Source organism: Peromyscus californicus, unplaced genomic scaffold (assembly GCF_007827085.1).
Source record: "Peromyscus californicus insignis strain IS unplaced genomic scaffold, ASM782708v3 Scaffold_4__1_contigs__length_199733344, whole genome shotgun sequence".
Lineage (NCBI taxonomy): Eukaryota > Metazoa > Chordata > Mammalia > Rodentia > Cricetidae > Peromyscus > Peromyscus californicus.
The window spans coordinates 161,067,554-161,084,202 of record NW_026294562.1 but is presented as its reverse complement, the minus strand read 5'-3'; the positions used below and the strand labels follow the sequence as shown (position 1 = coordinate 161,084,202).

The 16,649-nt window shown below is 51.2% G+C and overlaps 1 protein-coding gene across 2 annotated transcripts; it reads right to left on the bottom strand.

The window, feature by feature from the left end:
- Positions 1–739: 739 nt before the first annotated feature.
- On the bottom strand, positions 740–9,123 carry Capns1 (calpain small subunit 1). Of its 2 annotated transcripts, XM_052761911.1 has the most exons (11): positions 9,000–9,117; positions 7,821–8,041; positions 6,884–6,917; positions 6,531–6,620; positions 6,356–6,413; positions 6,190–6,254; positions 4,721–4,789; positions 4,553–4,631; positions 4,325–4,441; positions 1,367–1,425; positions 740–1,255 (listed from the first exon to the last, which is right to left on the bottom strand). In XM_052761911.1, exons 2-11 carry the CDS (start codon positions 8,024–8,026, stop codon positions 1,229–1,231), a joined length of 804 nt encoding a protein of 267 aa, XP_052617871.1. In that variant the 5' UTR covers positions 8,027–8,041; positions 9,000–9,117; the 3' UTR covers positions 740–1,228. The 2 variants fall into 2 exon arrangements, with proteins under 2 accessions (XP_052617871.1, XP_052617872.1); XM_052761912.1 differs by lacking the exons at positions 740–1,255; positions 1,367–1,425 and adding an exon at positions 3,536–3,658 and having other exon boundaries at positions 9,000–9,123.
- Positions 9,124–16,649: the final 7,526 nt, after the last annotated feature.

Here is a 16,649-nt window from a genome sequence, read left to right as displayed (position 1 = left end):
GTTGAGTGGAGCAGGGGTAGAATAATCTGGAATGGCGTCCCCTCCCTTTCCAGAGGCCCAAAGGGTAGGAAAGGTGCTGGGCTAGTTCCAGGACAGCTAGGGCTATATACCAGAGAGACTCTCTCTCAAAAAGGAGGAGGAGAGACGCTGTGCATGATCTATGAGCCAAAAGAGGATCAAGATTGGTGCCAAGACTGAACTTGGTGATATAGCCGTGCGGAAGAACATAGAATCCACCAGTGTGTGTGTGTGTGTGTGTGTGTGTGTGTGTGTAAGGGACAGAGTACAGAGGCTCCCTGAGCTCTTTTAACATCTTGGAAGCTTTGGAAGCTGCAAGGGGATCACTGGGGATTCTGAGTCCCGTTCTGAGCCTGCATAGGATCCAGGTGAAGCCCCAGCAAAGCCAGGCTAAGACTCAACTTAGAACAGTATGAGAGAAAAGGAGGCAGAGCAGGAAATATGCAGGTCCAGCCCCAAAGATAGGCACCCCAAGCCACTCCTGGGGCTGGAGAGATGGTACTTTGCTGCTATTACAGAGGATCTAGGTTCCCAGCACCCCCCTGGTGACTCACAACCCCTTGTACCTCTAGTTCCAGAGGATGGCAAATGCATGGCACACATATGCACATGCACATTATACACATACACATTGAATAAATAAATACCCAAGTGCCTCCCATAAAGACTGTTCCTCCTTCCTGGCCTCTGAGCCACCTCAACATTCAGGCGGCAGCCCATAGAAAGCAGCAGACAGAGAGAGTTTATTTCCTCCCGGGCCTGACACCTGGGGAAACAGAGTGCAGGCATAGGCACTAGGGTGTGTGGGCCTGCCGTGGCCTGGAGTTTATTTGGCTGCCTGGGAGGTAACTGAGTGAGTGTGTAACAGGGCGTGTAGGGCAGGAGTGAGGCAGGGCCCTTGGGACATGGAAGCACAGGAGTGCTAGGCTTGGCACTCAGGATGGAGGTAACGGAGGGTGTGGGATGGGTGTGGTGGGGTGGGCTGACCCTTCAGCAGAGCAAGCTAGCTTGTCTCAGAGCCAGAGGTAACTCAGGGCATGGCAAGCTGGGGCATGTTGGGCTCTGGCTGCTGACTGGGAAGCTGGGTACCAGACAGGGAGAAGAAAGGCCTGTGGATAGCAGGACATGGCCATAAAAATATGGCGGCAGAGGATCAGGGTGCAAGGTGGCTCCATAGTGAGCTGTGAGAGGGCGGGTCTGCGGTCCCCGTTCAGGAATACATAGTCAGCTGCAGCCACTGGAAGAGGAAGGCACAGATGAGCACCTCACCCGGGGCCTGCTGGGCATATGGGACAGGAGGGGCTGCAACTCACAGCTGAGCACCCGCCCCCAGGAGAAGCAACCTTACCTCCTGGATGTTCACTTGGATCTGTCCAGTGCCGTTTTTGTCGAGAGACTTGAAAGCGCCTAAGGTGAAAGGAGAGGAGCACTCGGATGCTTTCAGGGTGATAGCATCATGCTCATCCATGGCTGACTGTTCTCTTGTTGTTGTTTTGTGGTGTTTTTAGACAAGGTCTTGCTTAGTAGCTCTTGGCTGGCCTCAAAGTCATGGAGACCCCCTGCTTCTGCCTCCAGAGTGCTGGGACTAAAAGCGTGTGCCACCCTGACTAGTTATAGGATAATGATGCTGTTGATGGCCATGACAACCATCTTTTTTTTCTGTAATCCCAGCACTCGGTTGGCTGTGGAAAAGGAAAGTCCTGAGTTCAATATTACTCTTAGTTACATATGGGAGTTCAAGGCCAGTCAGGCTAGATGAAACTCTATTCTAATAATAATAATAATAATAAATCAATAAAATATCTAATTCGGTGAGGATGTGGCACTTTAAAATGAGGTACAGAATTAGGGTGTTATAACACAATAGGATAGAGCATTTGCCTATCATGCTTGAGACACAGGTTCAATCCCTGACAACCCAATAAGTAAGTAGATAAAGTGAAGTCGCATGCTACAGCTCACATAGCAAGACGGGACAGAAAACTGGACTAGGAACCAGGCCCATCCTTCCCAACCCCTGTGCTACACCCTCTCCGGCTGCAACCCAAACAGGCTCCTAAAAGGAGGTGACTGGCATCTGTGTCTTGGCCCTAGAGTCTGGTGTGGTCCCCCCTCCTGTCCTGGAACTTGACTCCACGCTTCCCATCCTCAGCCAAACCAAGCCAGAGCTGCCCACACTACCCAAGGCTGACTCACTACCTTCAGGTGGCCACATAGTGTCCTCGATGCCACGGGTGCTTCTGCTACCATAGGCCAGGGGACCAGGGGACATTTCTGGAATTTCCTATCTTCCTGCCTCTACCTCCTGAGCACTGGGATTACAGGTGTGAGCCATCATACTCGGGTTAACGGATGCAGAGTATGAAACCCAGGGCTCCACATATTCTAGGCAAGCTCTCTACCAACTAGGCTATACCCTAACCCTTTAACTAAGTAACTAATTAATTAATTTTGGTTTGAGACAGGTCTCACAAAGCCCAGGTTTGCCTCAGATTTGCCAAGTAGTCAAGGATGATGTTGAACTCCTGACCATCCTCTTGCCTCAGCTTCCTAAGTGCTACCACGACACACAACTCCACCACTACACCTGACTCCACCCCTCCAGCCGACTCCACCACTCCAGCCAACTCCACCACTCCAGCCGACTCCATCACTCCACCGGACTCCATCACTACACCTGACTCCATCACTACACCTGACTCCATCACTACACCTGACTCCATCACTACACCTGACTCCATCACTACAGCCGACTCCATCACTACAGCCGACTCTATCACTCCACACTACTCCACCACTCACAGCCGACTCCATCACTCCACCCAACTCCACCATTACAAAGGAGCTTTAAGCCAAAGTTGACCCAGTCCCTCCCTTGTCTAGAACTTACCCTGGCTCTACAGTGCCCACGACAGTCTGAGTACCCCTGAACTTGGCATTCACAGTGCTGCATAGCATGTCCACGCCCATCATTCTCGTTTCTTCTCATTGCTCATACACAAAGTCAAACACAAAGTCAAATTCTGACTTTCCAACTTCCTGGCTGAGTGGCTAAGAGCAAGTACTTCGCCTGAACCTTAGCATCCTCCACCGTAACAAGGGGACAGTGGTTCCCACTTCTGAGAGAGTCTTAGGAGTCTTACAAATCCTTATAAAAGCTCTTACTGCAGGCATGAAGATCAGAAGTTCAAGGTCACCCTCAGCTACAAATTTAGTCTGAAACCCACCTGAGCTACATGAAAACCTGACTCAAAAAAAAAACAACAAACAAGCAAGAGAAGCTGGAGAGATGACTCAGAGGTTGAGAGCACTGGTATTCTTTCAGAGAACCTGGGTTCAGTTCCCAGCACCCACATGGTACCTCACAATCATCTGTAACTCCAGTTCCAGATCCGACACCCTCTGACATCAGGCACAGACATACAAACTATACAGGCAAAACACTCATATACATAAAATAAAATTTAAAAACCAAACAACCAAAAAACAGATCAGAAAGAAAGAAATCCAGCCTACGCATGGTAGCATATGCCTTTAATCCCAGCACTCGGGAGGCAGAGGCAGGTGGATCTCTGTAAGTTTGAGGCCAGCCTGGTCTACACAGCGAGTTCCAGAACAGCCAGGGCTACACAGCCAGATGCTGTCTCAAAAAAACAAAACAAAGAGAGAGAAGCAACTCAGTCGTCCTCTGACCTCTACATGTAAATACAAATGTAATTTATAAATAAACCATAAAACATCAACAAAAGTACCACCTCCCTTTCCTCTCTAGGCCTTCACAGACTGTCCCCTTAGCTTGCAACACCCTTCCTTGCTCTCTCTAGGTCACTCTTCCTCATGCCTCATGCTTAGTTCACATTTGCCTTCCTCCACGCAGCCCTCCCTGATTCCCTGGGCTGAGTCAATTGCTCTCTTAATCTAAATAGCCTCCTGAGCTTCCCCTCACAGCCCAGATGGCTCTCACTAGCCTATCCCATCCCAGCCATACCAGTCCCAGCTCTAGCTGCCTGGTGACCCCAGCATTGCTCATGTTAAAGTCAGGCTTAGGGGGGCTGGAGAGGTTAAGACCACTGGCTGCTCTTTTCAGAGGTCCTGAGTTCAATTCCCAGCAACCACATAGTGGCTCACAACCATCTATAATGAGATCTGGTGCCCTCTTCTGGCCTGCAGTCATACATGCAGGCAGAACACTAAATATAGTAAATAAATATAAAAGATAAATAAATAAAAGTCAGGCTTAGAGGAGACCTTGGCCAATGAAGGTTAGCAAATCCCCAGCGTCCTAGAGATGTAAAGCGTCACTCACGGAACATGGCATCCAGCCTGACCAAGCAACTGATGAAGTTATCGAAGTCCATGCTGCCACTCTCATCCGAGTAGCGCCGGATGATCATGTTGTAGAGATGCTCATTCAGGTGGAATCCTGAAAACGGCTCAGTCTCAGGGTGGGGGTGCACAGTCCTTCTTGATCCCCAGTATAGTGGTGTGGCTTCACCCACCCCACCTCTAGCCCATCACAGCCCTGCCAGCCCACCTGCTGCCTCAAAGGCCCCTGGGAGTTCACTGCTGCTGATGGTCCCCGATCGGTCAACATCAAAGCGTTTGTATATAGCCTGGAGGGAAGAGAAGACAGCCATCATGGATCATGGTGTCCCCAAGGCTGGGGGTCTGGATGCTGGGAGTTTCGGAGGCCGCCACACACCTGCCACTTTTTGATGTTATTCCAGAGGTACTTGAACTCCTCAAAGCCCAGCTTGCCTGTGGTGTCACTCTAGTAAGAGGTTGTTAAGAACAATGTGACACGCCGGGCGGTGGTGGCGCACGCCTTTAATCCCAGCACTCGGGAGGCAGAGCCAGGCGGATCTCTGTGAGTTCGAGGCCAGCCTGGGCTACCAAGTGAGTCCCAGGAAAGGCGCAAAGCTACACAGAGAAACCCTGTCTCGAAAAACCAAAAAAAAAAAAAAAAAAAAAAAAGAACAATGTGACAAAATACAGTGGTGTGTAATGGTGTGTGTGTGTGTTGTAATGCCATAATGAAACCTATTGTTTTGTAGGCTAACTTTAAAAAATATTAATAAAAATAAAATAAGCTTGGAGGGCTGGAGAGATGGCTCAGCAGTTAGGAGCACTTATGGTTCTTGCCGAGTACTTGGGTTTGGTTCCCAGAACCCCTATCAGGCAGCTCACAACCACCTGTAATTCCAGCTCCAGGGGACCCAATGCCCTCAGGCCTCTGAAGACACCTGCATGCACACGCAAACACACACACACACACACACACCACACAGAAAACTAAAATAAGCCAAGTCAGGCATGGTAGCACATGTCTATAATTCCAGTACTTGAGAGGCAAAAGGAAGATCGTGAGTTCCAGGCCAACTTTGGCTACATACTGACTTGAAGGCCAGCCTCAGCTACCTGAGACCCATCTCAAGAATCCCAAACTAGCCAGGTGGTGGTGGTGCATGCCTTTAATCCCAGCACTTGGGAGGCAGAGGCAGGTGGCCATTTATTCTTCAAATGACTGCTTCTGCTATCCAAGTCCCAACTAGTCCCAAACCTGATTAGCTTCCAAGATCAGATATTAGGTGAATTCTGGCTGGCTTGGCCAGAGACAAAACCACTGTGTGTCTCTGAGCCTGTTTCCTTTCCTGTTAGAGTTGCCCCGTCTATCAGGATATCTATAAGGCTGGGTCCATTAATCTAGGTAATATTATTTATTGTCACGTAGGGAGACCTGTGTCCTCATGTATGAAAACTTCAACCTGGCTATCCTTAACACACCCTCAGAAAACCCCCTCTTCGCCGGGTAGTGGTGGCTCACTCCTTTAATCCCAGGGTGACCTGTGTCCTCATGTATGAAAACTTCAACCTGGCTATCCTTAACACACTCTCAGAAAACCCCCTCTTCGCCGGGTAGTGGTGGCTCACTCCTTTAATCCCAGCACTCCGGAGGCAGAGGCAATTGGATCTCTGTGAGTTGGAGGCCAGCCTGATAGAAAGAAAGAAAGAAAGAAAAGAAAGAAAGAAAAGAAAGAAAGAAAGAAAGAAAGAAAGAAAGAAAGAAAGAAAGAAAGAAAGAAAGAAAGAAAGAAAGAAAGAAAGAAAGAAAGAATGGAAAAGAAAACACTCTCTTCACCCAAGACCTCTAGACTGGCCCCAAAAGGATACATCCATCACAGCCACCATGCTTCGACAAGTGTCAATACCAAAACCATCAGTTTTCAGATCCGGGTCTGAGGAGGGGGACAGGTTGAAGGTCAGAGGTCAGTGATCACAGTCATCCCAGCCCATGTAACTTCTAAACCTTCCCCATGCCCTGACTCTGGTCACTCACGTCGGGTCACGACCTTGTTGAGGATATTCATGAGTTCTGTGGCGCTGACCTCCATGTCCTGAGGGTAGAAGGGAAATACAGTTCAAGGGAGATGGAAAGGTCTGGAAATCATAAAAGAGGATGGGGACTTCGGGATGTCACAGTCAAGTAGGGCCAGCGGCCCCAGGATACTTACGTCTCCAGCCAGCTGGGCAAAAAGTCTCCTGAACTGCCGGACCTCCTCACTCTCATTGGCTTCAATATTAGAGAAATGACCTCGTGGGGGCTGCAGAGAGGAGAGCTCAGAACAGATACGGAGAAGCACGCCTCTCTCCCCACACCCAAATATCCCAGGGAAAAGTCAGAGAGGGCTGGGCAGTTTGCGGGTCAGAGAACCTCAAGTGAGTGTGGCATGTAGCATGACTGAGACCCAGGGCTTCAGAAAGGACATTCTTAATGGCAGGGGGATTTCTAAGAAAGGAAGGGGAGCCTTCTCCACAGGAATGGGGATGAGGAGGAGACGGGTCTCTAGTGCCGAGGGCGGCTTACCGGGGGCTCCGGGTTGTACTGAGCAGCAGCCTCGCTGAGGGGAGACGAGAGGGGGTTAGCACACGGGGGCGGAGCCTCCAACGGGCCGCAGAACGGTCGGCCCAACCCTTCAGCTCCAGCCCTCCTCTTTAAGTGGTCCCTCCTCCCCCGCCTATCCCGGGCCTCACCTGTCCCAACTTTCAACACTGTGGAGCTGGCCCTCCTCTCCCTCCATCAGGCCAACCCCTCCCACGGGCCCACCTCCACGGAAGAACCCTTACCTAGCCCAGGAGCACCCACCAATCGCAGATGTCAGAATCACCTTGGCCCCAATCAATATCCCCGAAATCCCACCACCCAGCAGGGCCCGCCCCCTGAAGAACTCACACGGGGTCTGCGCCAGCTTCCCTCGGGCCCCTCTTCCTCGGGTCTCTGTCCGGAACCTTCCTAACATCCTACCCCAGCTCCATCGGTCCCCGCTCCTCCGAGGGATCGCTGCTGGGTGGCCAAGGATCCCCGGGTGCCAACCGCAGCCTCTAACCCCACCAAGGATTTCTACCCACTAAGCCAGCCAGTTCCCCAGCCCACACAGCCCTCGCCGGGCCGTTTCTTCTTAGCGGGCTCTGGTCTTTCCTGGGCCCACCCTCCGGGCCACTTTCCTCAAACAGCAGGCCCCACCTGGGTCAAGTCCCGAGCCATGAAGCGCCCTCAGATTCTCCGGCTACCCCACCCCAGTCCTATTGGGTCTACCCCAAACCCGGAGCAGTCCCCTCAACTCGCTGACCCACAGAAGCAGGTCTACACCCACGTCAAGCCCGTCCCTAAGAAGCGACACCAGGGTCCCCCTAGGGCCAGTTTTCCGGTCTAGGCCAGCTCGGTCCTAATTAGGATTCCCAGGTCCGACTTCTCGTGAGTCCCCTTATTACTTGGGCCACCCCGCCCCTCCAGATGACCTTACCTGATGGCGCTAATGACTCCGCCCAGGATGCGCATGGCAGTTCCACCGCCTCCGCCACCTCCTCCCATTCCCATGCCGCCGCCGCCGCCGCCGCCCGCAGCTCCGCTGATCAGGCCTCCGAGCACATTCCCCAGGCCTCCGCCCAGACCCCCGCCCCCGCCGCCGCCGCCGCCGCCGCCCTTCAGGAACGAATTAACTAGGAACATGACTGCAACTGAGTCCTGTAGAGAAAAGGGGGTGGGTCAGGTAGTCGCCTCGTCCGCAGCCCGGCCCTTCCCGAAAAAAAAAAAGCACACAAAAAGGAAGCATTTCCGGCAGCTAGACTGGGCACGAAACTGAGGCCTGGGGTGGGGGCGGAGCCTCAGGCTGGGGTCTGGTCAGGTGACAGCGGCTGGTCCTAGGACGGGTGGGCTAGGAACCGGTCCGAGTGAAACCCCCCAGGGTCGAGAAGGCTCCCTGGCCGTGGCTCGATGCATGCGTGCGCATCATGAGGAGCAGGGGTACGGCTGGGCGTGGTGGCGCACAATCCCAATCCCAGAATTTGAAGGCTGAGGCTGGAGAATCAGTTCAAGGCCAGCCTCGGCTGCAGAGCCAGTCTGGGTTATGCGGACCCCTGTCTCGGAGCAGCTGGAAAGCAGGTCTGGTGGGCATTCTCCACATAGGGACCCCAGTTTGGGGCCCAGACAGAGGCCCCGCAGAACTGAGCTTGGGGTAGGGGTGACCGGCGGGTAGGGGCGCGGCCTGGGTCCCCAGGGCTGAGTTCAGGAAGTCCCTATTGTGGATTAGGACATTTAGGTACTCCCGACAGAGGGATTACAATGTCACTGCCGGATCTGTGGGCTCCGGCCTAAAATTATGGCTGTGTGCCCCGAGGGTCCTGGATAACGGAGTTCCTGCAAATGGGGATCAGGATCTCGGACCGTGGCTCCAGATGCCCCCCACAACTTATGGGTGCCCTTCAGATCTTCGGGTTTATATTTTTGATCGTAAGACTCGGGATGACAAGGCGTGCTCCGGAGGGGATGACCAGGGAGTGACAGGCCCGGTTGTTCGGATCTGTGAACACAGGTCCGAGGACCCCAAGGGCCGCGACTTTGGGGTCTCGCCGGGTCTGAAGACTGCCGAACCCGGGTCTGCGGGGTGCAGCGGTGCTGGGCCGGCACGCCCGCTCTCACTTACGGTTCCGGCGGTCCTCGATCGTTCTCTCCGGCTCTGGGGCCTCCCGCTGTGTCCGGCTCGGGAGGGCGGGGCGGTGACTCAGGCGCCTCCGCCGGGTTAGAGCCCGCGCGCCACCCCGTCACCGTCCGCGCGGTCCTAGAGCCGCCATTGCGGGCTGCGCCTGCGCCGGAGGGCCCCGCCCACGTAGCGGGTTCCGGGCTTGTGCCTCTGCCGGGCTAATCCGCCCCGCACACACTGCCAGAAGTTCCGTGCGGTCCGAATTTGATAGCTGAGTACTAAGAAACCATTCTAACACCCAGGGACTGGAACTAGAATTTTGATCCAGGTACTCCAGTCTGCTCCAAAAGGGCCTTCAGTTTTTATTGTCATTCATTCATTCATTCATTCATTCATTCATTCTGCACTTTGAAACAGGTTTGTTGTACATCCCATGCTGACCTTGAACTCACCCTAACGCCCTGACTGACCTCGAACTCGAAGCAGTCCTCCTGCCTCTGCCTCCCAAATGCAAGGATTACAGGTATTCACTACCATAAACACGCTGTTGGGGATCTTTAGTTGACCATCGGTTTGTGCCTCCAACTCAGGTCCCTTTTTGGCTTCTAGGTAGTCTGGCTGTCTGGCCCTTGGCCACTCCCTGGGGACTATATAAACCTCAGTTTGAGTCTTTATTGCTCATCCCTAAAACAGTGAGCTGATGTCTGTGAGCAATGATTTCCTCATCTGTAAAATGGGAACGTAGCCAGGGATGATGACACACATACCTGTAACAGCAGCGTTCGGGAAGTGGGGGCAGGAGGAGGCCATTCTCAGGACATATCAAGTCTGTGGCCAGCCTGGGCTACTTGAGACCCTGTCTCAAAGCGGAGGAAGTTAGACATAGGTTCTCCCTGGGTAGGCCCCTATCAGAATTATGTGATTAAACACATAGTAAGTGGCAGCTCTTATGTTAGTCCCTGTGTCGTCATACTGTTCCCTCAGCTTGGAGCCCACCTGGATCTCCTAGCTCGTTTACTCTTGCTCATCCTTAATTAATATAGACAGATAACTGTCTATACTATAGATAGTTCCTAAGTACTTTGTATATATCAGCTTGTGTGTCCTCATGGCAGCCCTGTGGGATAGATGCTGTGTATTATCCCCATTCCACATATAAGTAAACTGAGGTTAAACTTGGACAACCAGTCTCCCTCACCTGTCCCTTTCGCTGCTACCCTTACTCTAAGAATCTCCAATAATTTAATTAATACGATAATCATTCAGATAACAAGATCACAGCAGACAAAATTGTAGTTGCACCTGGCGTCACCTAAGGGCTTGCTGGGACCAAGCCAGGCAATGGCTGCTGCTCAGGCCTGTGTGTGGGAGGCAAGATAGAACATGAGCGAAACTCGAAGGCTCTGAAAGGCAGGATCACGGAAGGTGGCGACCAAGGTCTAAACCTGTGCTTAGCCAGTAAGTCATTTGGTGGTGACGAATGTGCATTCCCTTCCTGCCACACCCCTCTGCCACACCGTTCTCCGTCCTGACCTCAGGCTCAACTCTCTGGCAGACTTGGCACAAGCCTCGTCCTCTGCCTACAAACACTCCATGTCTGGGTTTGTCTGTTTGCCTATGTCCTCCACTTCGGGTGGGAGCTCAAGCGTCTCTCATTTAGGAAGTCCTCTTTGTCCTCACACCCATGCAAGACATGGTGAGGCCACATGCTTCATGCTCTCAGAACCTGGAGTAGACATGCTGACACTTGTCTAGAATCCTAGGGCTCAAAAGGCTGAGGCAGGTGAGCTACACCATAGGACCCTATCTCAAAACAACAGTTTAAAAATGCTCTCAGGGAGCCCAGTGTGGTGGCGCACACCTTTTATCCCTGCACTTGGGAAGCAGAGGCAGGTGGATCTCTGTGAGCCCGAGATCCAGCCTGGTCTACAGAAAGAGTTCCAGGACAACCAGGCCTACACAGAGAAACCCTGTCTTGAAAAACCAAATAAATAAAATAAAAAATAAACCACTTTTTGTCACTTTTTTCCATAGCACTCACTACCCGAAGTGACCGATCATGCGGTCCTCTAATTGCCCCCCTGACCTCTGAGCCTGTCTCGGCTCCCAGCATCGGTGAGCTTCAGGCCTTGCCCCTCCCGCCCAGCCCACCGTGCCATTTGGTACCTCCCTGAGGTTCTTTTTAATGACTGTTTTTCCCCCTGTGTGTACATTTTGTGAGGTGGTCTCCTGTAGCCCAGGCTAGATGGTCTCCTGTAGCCCAGGCTGGCCTCGAGATCACTGTATAACAGAGAATGCCTTGAACCCATCTTCCTGCCTCCACCTCCCAAGCCCCAGAGTTGCAGGTGTGTGCCTGCTCCTGCATGTCTTATGTTCCGTCTCCAGGCCCAGACCCCTGCCTTCAACCTGGCCGAGACCAGGAACTCAAGGCTCCTTCATCCTGCCTCCTATGTACAGTCTCCTTAGGGACGGGGGAAGGGCTTTTAAGGCTTCAAGTGTTTCCTTCCTGAGCTTCTGCCCATGCTCAGTCCTTCCTTGTTTGTTTTTGCTTTGCTTTTCTTTTTAATTTACCTTTCTCTCTCTCTCTCTCTCTCTCTCTCTCTCTCTCTCTCTCTCTCTCTCTCTTTTTGCTCTCGCTCTCGCTCTTTTTTTTTTTTTTTTCCCGAGACAGGGTTTCTCTATGTAACCCTGGCTGTCCTGGAACTCACTCTGTACACCAGGCTGGCTTCAAACTCAGAGAGATCCGCCTGCCTCTGCCTCCCAAGTGCTGGGATTAAAGGCGTGCACCACCACTGCCCAGCCAGTTTTTGTTTTTCTTTAGTTTCTTAGATTTTAAATTTAAGAAATTTAAAATTTAAATTTTAAAGCCTGAGGTCAGGACGGAGAACGCTGTGGCAGAGGGGTGTGGCAGGAAGGGAATCCACATTAGTCACCACCAAATGACTTACTGGCTAAGCCCATGTTTATGCATGTATGTCTGTACCTACCATGTGTGTTCTGGGATTCAAACCTGGGTCCTCTGCAAGAGGAGCAGGTGCTCTTAACCTCTGAGCCTCTCTCCAGCCACCTATAGGTGTTTGTTTATTTGTTTGTGAGACAAGATCTCCTAGTACTCGGATTACAATCACACTTCACCACTCCCAGCTAACTCTCTTGTCTCCTTAGGTCCCCATTGCTCCAGCCTGTCAGCAAATCTACCCTGCTCCCTCTACAGAAGCTCCATGCTGCTCCCCACCCCACACCCCCACAGCCTTAATCAATCCCCTCCTCATCTCAGCAACTCCCCCCCAGTTACCTGCAAACAGAGGAAGCCTGTGCACATGGCTCAGGCCAGGTCCCTCTGACTCAGATTCTGTTCCTGCTATACCTTATTCCAGAAGAGTCAAGATTCTCTCCCCAAGGAAGGCAGTTCGGTGGTAGAGAGCATGCCCGGTATGCATGAAGCACCAGTTCTTTTTGTGGTTTTGTTTGTTTGTTTGTTTTCATTCAAAACCAAAAAGTCCTTACTGATCCATCCTGTCACCTCCTGACCCTTTGAGACACTACAAGAGGCCAGGCATGGTGGCCCTTGCCTTTAATCCCTGCACTTAGGAGGCAGAGGCAAGAGGATCTCTGTGAGTTCAAGGCCAGCCTGATCTATGTAACAGGTTCAAGGACCTGGATATTCCCAACCTTCTGGACAAAACTCCATAGGAGGCTCTGCCAGTATGCTGTGTGCAAAGAGCCTCTTTCCTGCACACGGGACCCTGGAACTCCATTGCCCAGGCATCTTCTGGCCCTCCCTTAGGGGGGCCTCACAGTGTGATTTTAGGGGAGTCTTCTCAGATCTCTAGTTAACCTCCATCACACACCACTTTTTTTTTCTTTTATGAATCAATCTCATCATGTAGCCCTGGCTGGCCTGGAACTCACACTGTAGACCAGGCCGGACTCAAACTCACAGAGATTCTCCTGCCTCTGCCTCCCTAGTGCTGGGATTAAACATATGCACTAGACCAGGTCTCTCCACCCCATTTTAGCATTCATACGGAAGGGGTTAAACTACCCCACTGTCACAACTGAATTCACAATGCAATTAGGTTCCAGTCCTCTGAGAAGAACAGACACGTGTCTTTTCCAGCAAAGGGCCATTTATCGACAAGGCCCTCACCTTCAGGGTCGAGGGAGAGAATAAACACAGAGGGTCTAAGTCAGCCTCACAGAGTCTCAAGGACAAACCCAGCAGCCCCCTCTGAGTCACGGCCAAGCTTGTGCAGATGTGTCCAGAAACGGTAAGACTAGACCTCAGCCGATTGAAAATATACTAATGTAACCGCTGCCTGCTTAACCAATTATGTACTGACTCTGAAACTCCCCTCAGCTGTGCTTAAAAGGAGCCTGCACGGTCCCTCTCCAGGTCATCGTCATTTTGTACAGGTGAATAACCCACATGCTGCAGTATAATAAACGCTCTTTGTTCTTGCATACTATAGAGTCTGGGTCTTCTCTGAGCATTTCCTCGGACCCTACAATACTCCACTAATACACTGTATAGTTACTGACCAATACTGTTTCTTTCTGTCATCAGTACTCAAATGTGAGCACTCTGAAGACGGGGTTTCTGACGTGTTCACAGACGCGTATCTAGTTCCTAAAACCGTGTTTCGTTTTCCTACCCGTGTTGGGCACTGACTCTAGGTCTCAGGACTGGGAGTCAAGGGTTCTGTCACTAAGATGTACCCTCAGCCCTTTCACAGCTGACTTTGTATGAGCAAGGAATACACTTTCAGCCCAGAGAAGGGATGCACACCAGTTATCTCAGGCTGGACAAGAAGCCTGCCTTGGTCTCCAGCATCCTTGAAGGTCTCATGCAGCCCGGACTGGCCTTGAGTCAGAAGACAACCTTAAGTTTCTTTTTTAAAAAAAAAATTTGGAGAGAAAGTTGTGGTGGCTTTGAAGTCTTTAATCTAGGGAGGAGCCTGGTCTACATACTGAGTTCCAGGCCAGCCAGGGCTGTGTAATAGAACCTTAGCTCCAAAGCCACAAAGGGCAATGGGAGGGCTGGAGAGATGGCTCAGAGAGTCTGCTGCTCCGCCAGAGGACCTGAGTGATTCCCAGCACCCCCTCTGGGTGGTCACAACCACCTCTAACTCTAGTTCCAAGGCATTCAAACCTCTCTTCTGGTCTCCTCAAGCACCCGTGCACAAGTGTGTGTGTGTGTGTGCGCTCAAGCATGCATGCATGCATACAAGCCACAGTGTGCTTGTGTGTGTGTGTGTGTGTGCTCAAGCATGCATGCATGCATACAAGCCACAGTGTGCTTGTAGAGGTGGGAAGACAGTTTGCAGGAGTTGGTTCTGTCCTTCCACCATGTGGGTCCTGGGGCTCAAACTTGTCAGCAGGTTTGGTAGCAATCACATTTACCTGCTGGGCCATCTCGCTGCCCCTTCTGATCCTCCTGCCTCTGCTTCCCCAGTTCTGGAAGTATAAGCCTGTGCCACTCTGCCCAGGCAGAGTGGGAAATGTTAGGATTCTGGTACCAAAAGGACTCCATCCCTAGCCCCAACCTCGGCTTATTTTGTTTTACTTCTGACTTTTTCCTGAGACTATTTTTATATGTTTCCGACCATTTTGAATGTGCAAATTAAAACACTATTATTGTGTGTGTACAGGTGCACATGTGGCAGGATCGTTCGTGGGGATCAGAGGACAATTCAGGAGTCAGTTCCCTCCCACCTCTGTTGGAGATCTGAGGGTTGAACTCAGTTTGTCAGCCACCTGGCTGGTCTCTTCAATATGCAAATGTTTGTTCTGCCCATTTTTTGCATATATTAACCGGAAAGAGCAGCTGTATTCACGGCTCACCTGTGACCAGACCTCGGCGTTCCTCACCCACTTTTCTCCTGGTAGGTGTCCAGTGACTCCCACAGTCCTTTGAGCATAATAAACGAGACAGCAAGGCTAAGGCTTTGTCTCTCCCTTCAGCTTGCTGTGAAGGAGGAACAAAGCCAGTGTCTCTGCCCTTTTTCTCCCCCACTGGCTAACACACAGATGTGGTAGAGCCATCTTGGAGGTCACAGGCCAGGCTGCTGCCTTAGGAGTAGCAGGGCCATAGGTACTGAGTACTCGGCGCCTAATGGCCTCAGCATCAGTTTGAGTGCTTAAGCTTTTGCTGCTGTGGAAGCAAGTAGAATTCTATTGCATTGACTCGGCTGTCATTCTGAATTCTGTTGCGGGGTTTGTTATAAATCTTATCCACCCTATAATGATCATTAGATACACCCTGGATAATTTCCCACAGTCCTAAAAACATCATTTCCACTGTGTGTTTAATATTCCATCATCTAAAAGCCAGCAGAGTTTTCATTTCCTTCATTTATTCCTTGAACACATATTGATCGAGTACTGACTAACCCCAGGGATCAACGATGATGAGATACAGAGAAGAACAAAACCTGCTGGTCTAGTTTGTTTTCTGTTGCTGTGGTGAAGCCCAAGACCGAAAGGCAATGTGGGAGGGAGCGTTTGTTTGGCCTACATGCTACAGTGTATCCAGGGAAGCCGAGGCAGGAACCCAGAGGCAGGAGCCCGGAGGCAGGAACCGGAGGCAGCAGCGGAAGCAGAGGCCATGGAGGAGCATTGCTCACTAGCAGCTCGCCATGGCTCATCCAACCTGCTTTTTTTTTTACAATTCAGGACCACCTGCCTGGCGTGGTACTGCCCACAGTGCACTGGGTGCTCCCACATCAATCATTTATTAAGAAAATGTACCCCACAGATTTGCTTACAGGCCAACTCGATGGAAGCATTGTGGGAGCCCACAACTGACTCAGTTTCCCAGTTTGAATCTGAAGTCTATTCTGAGTCAATAGAGTTCAGGCTTGTTTGTTCCAAGGCTGTGAGAAAGTCCTGATTAGCCCACAGGAAGGAACACACTAACTAGCTAGATGTAGGCTGCTGACGCCAGCCGGAGGTACATCGAGATAGAAAAAGAAACTGCCTGCTCCTTGATGCAAGGACAGGATAGATAGTGGTTGAATGCCTGCGCTGTGCACTGTTCTACCTCTGTCCTTCAAAACTGTATATAAGCTGGCTGTGAAATAAACTTGGGGCTGTCCGGCATTGACCGGCAGACCTCTCAACTCTTTTCTGTCTTCTTCATTGTCTCTTCAATCCGCACGCCTCTACCCAGCTACCCAGCTGACTGTCGGCAGGCTCCGACAAAGCATGTTCTCAGTTGAGGTCCAGAACTCTTCCCAGATATCCCTAGCTTGTGTCAAGTTGACAAAAACTAACCACCACAGCCATAAGTTACACCCTCTGTGTAAGCAGAGGAAGGCAAGGATCAGAGAGAGAAAACTAACAGTGCAGTCCCTCCGCGTTTTCAGAGCCAGCATAGTCAAAAATGTACGGTAGAGATTGGCTAATGTGACCTCAAGTGGCAAGAATAGGGGTTCCAAACAGTGAGGTGTTGCATGGGAGGACTGGGAATGAGAAATAAAGAGGACAATCAATCAATCAATCAATCAATCAATCAAGGCAAAAGCAATAGCTGGAGCCAAGAGGTCTTGCGTGAACTGATGACTTATGTCAAGCAAGTTTATTAAAAAGTGCTGCATCATATATGTTGTGGAATATTTCTTTACACTGTGTGAAGATGTGTCACTGTGATTG

Bases quoted from the DNA above. Each gene is read 5' to 3' on its own strand.
- Capns1 (XM_052761911.1), bottom strand. From the start codon at position 8,026: ATGTTCCTAGTTAATTCGTTCCTGAAGGGCGGCGGCGGCGGCGGCGGC. The intron at 6,414-6,530 runs GTAAGTATCCTG...TTCTACCCTCAG, and splicing joins TTGCCCAGCTGGCTGGAGAC to GACATGGAGGTCAGCGCCAC. The intron at 6,255-6,355 runs GTGAGTGACCAG...CCCCCTCCTCAG, and splicing joins CAACAAGGTCGTGACCCGAC to ACCCGGATCTGAAAACTGAT.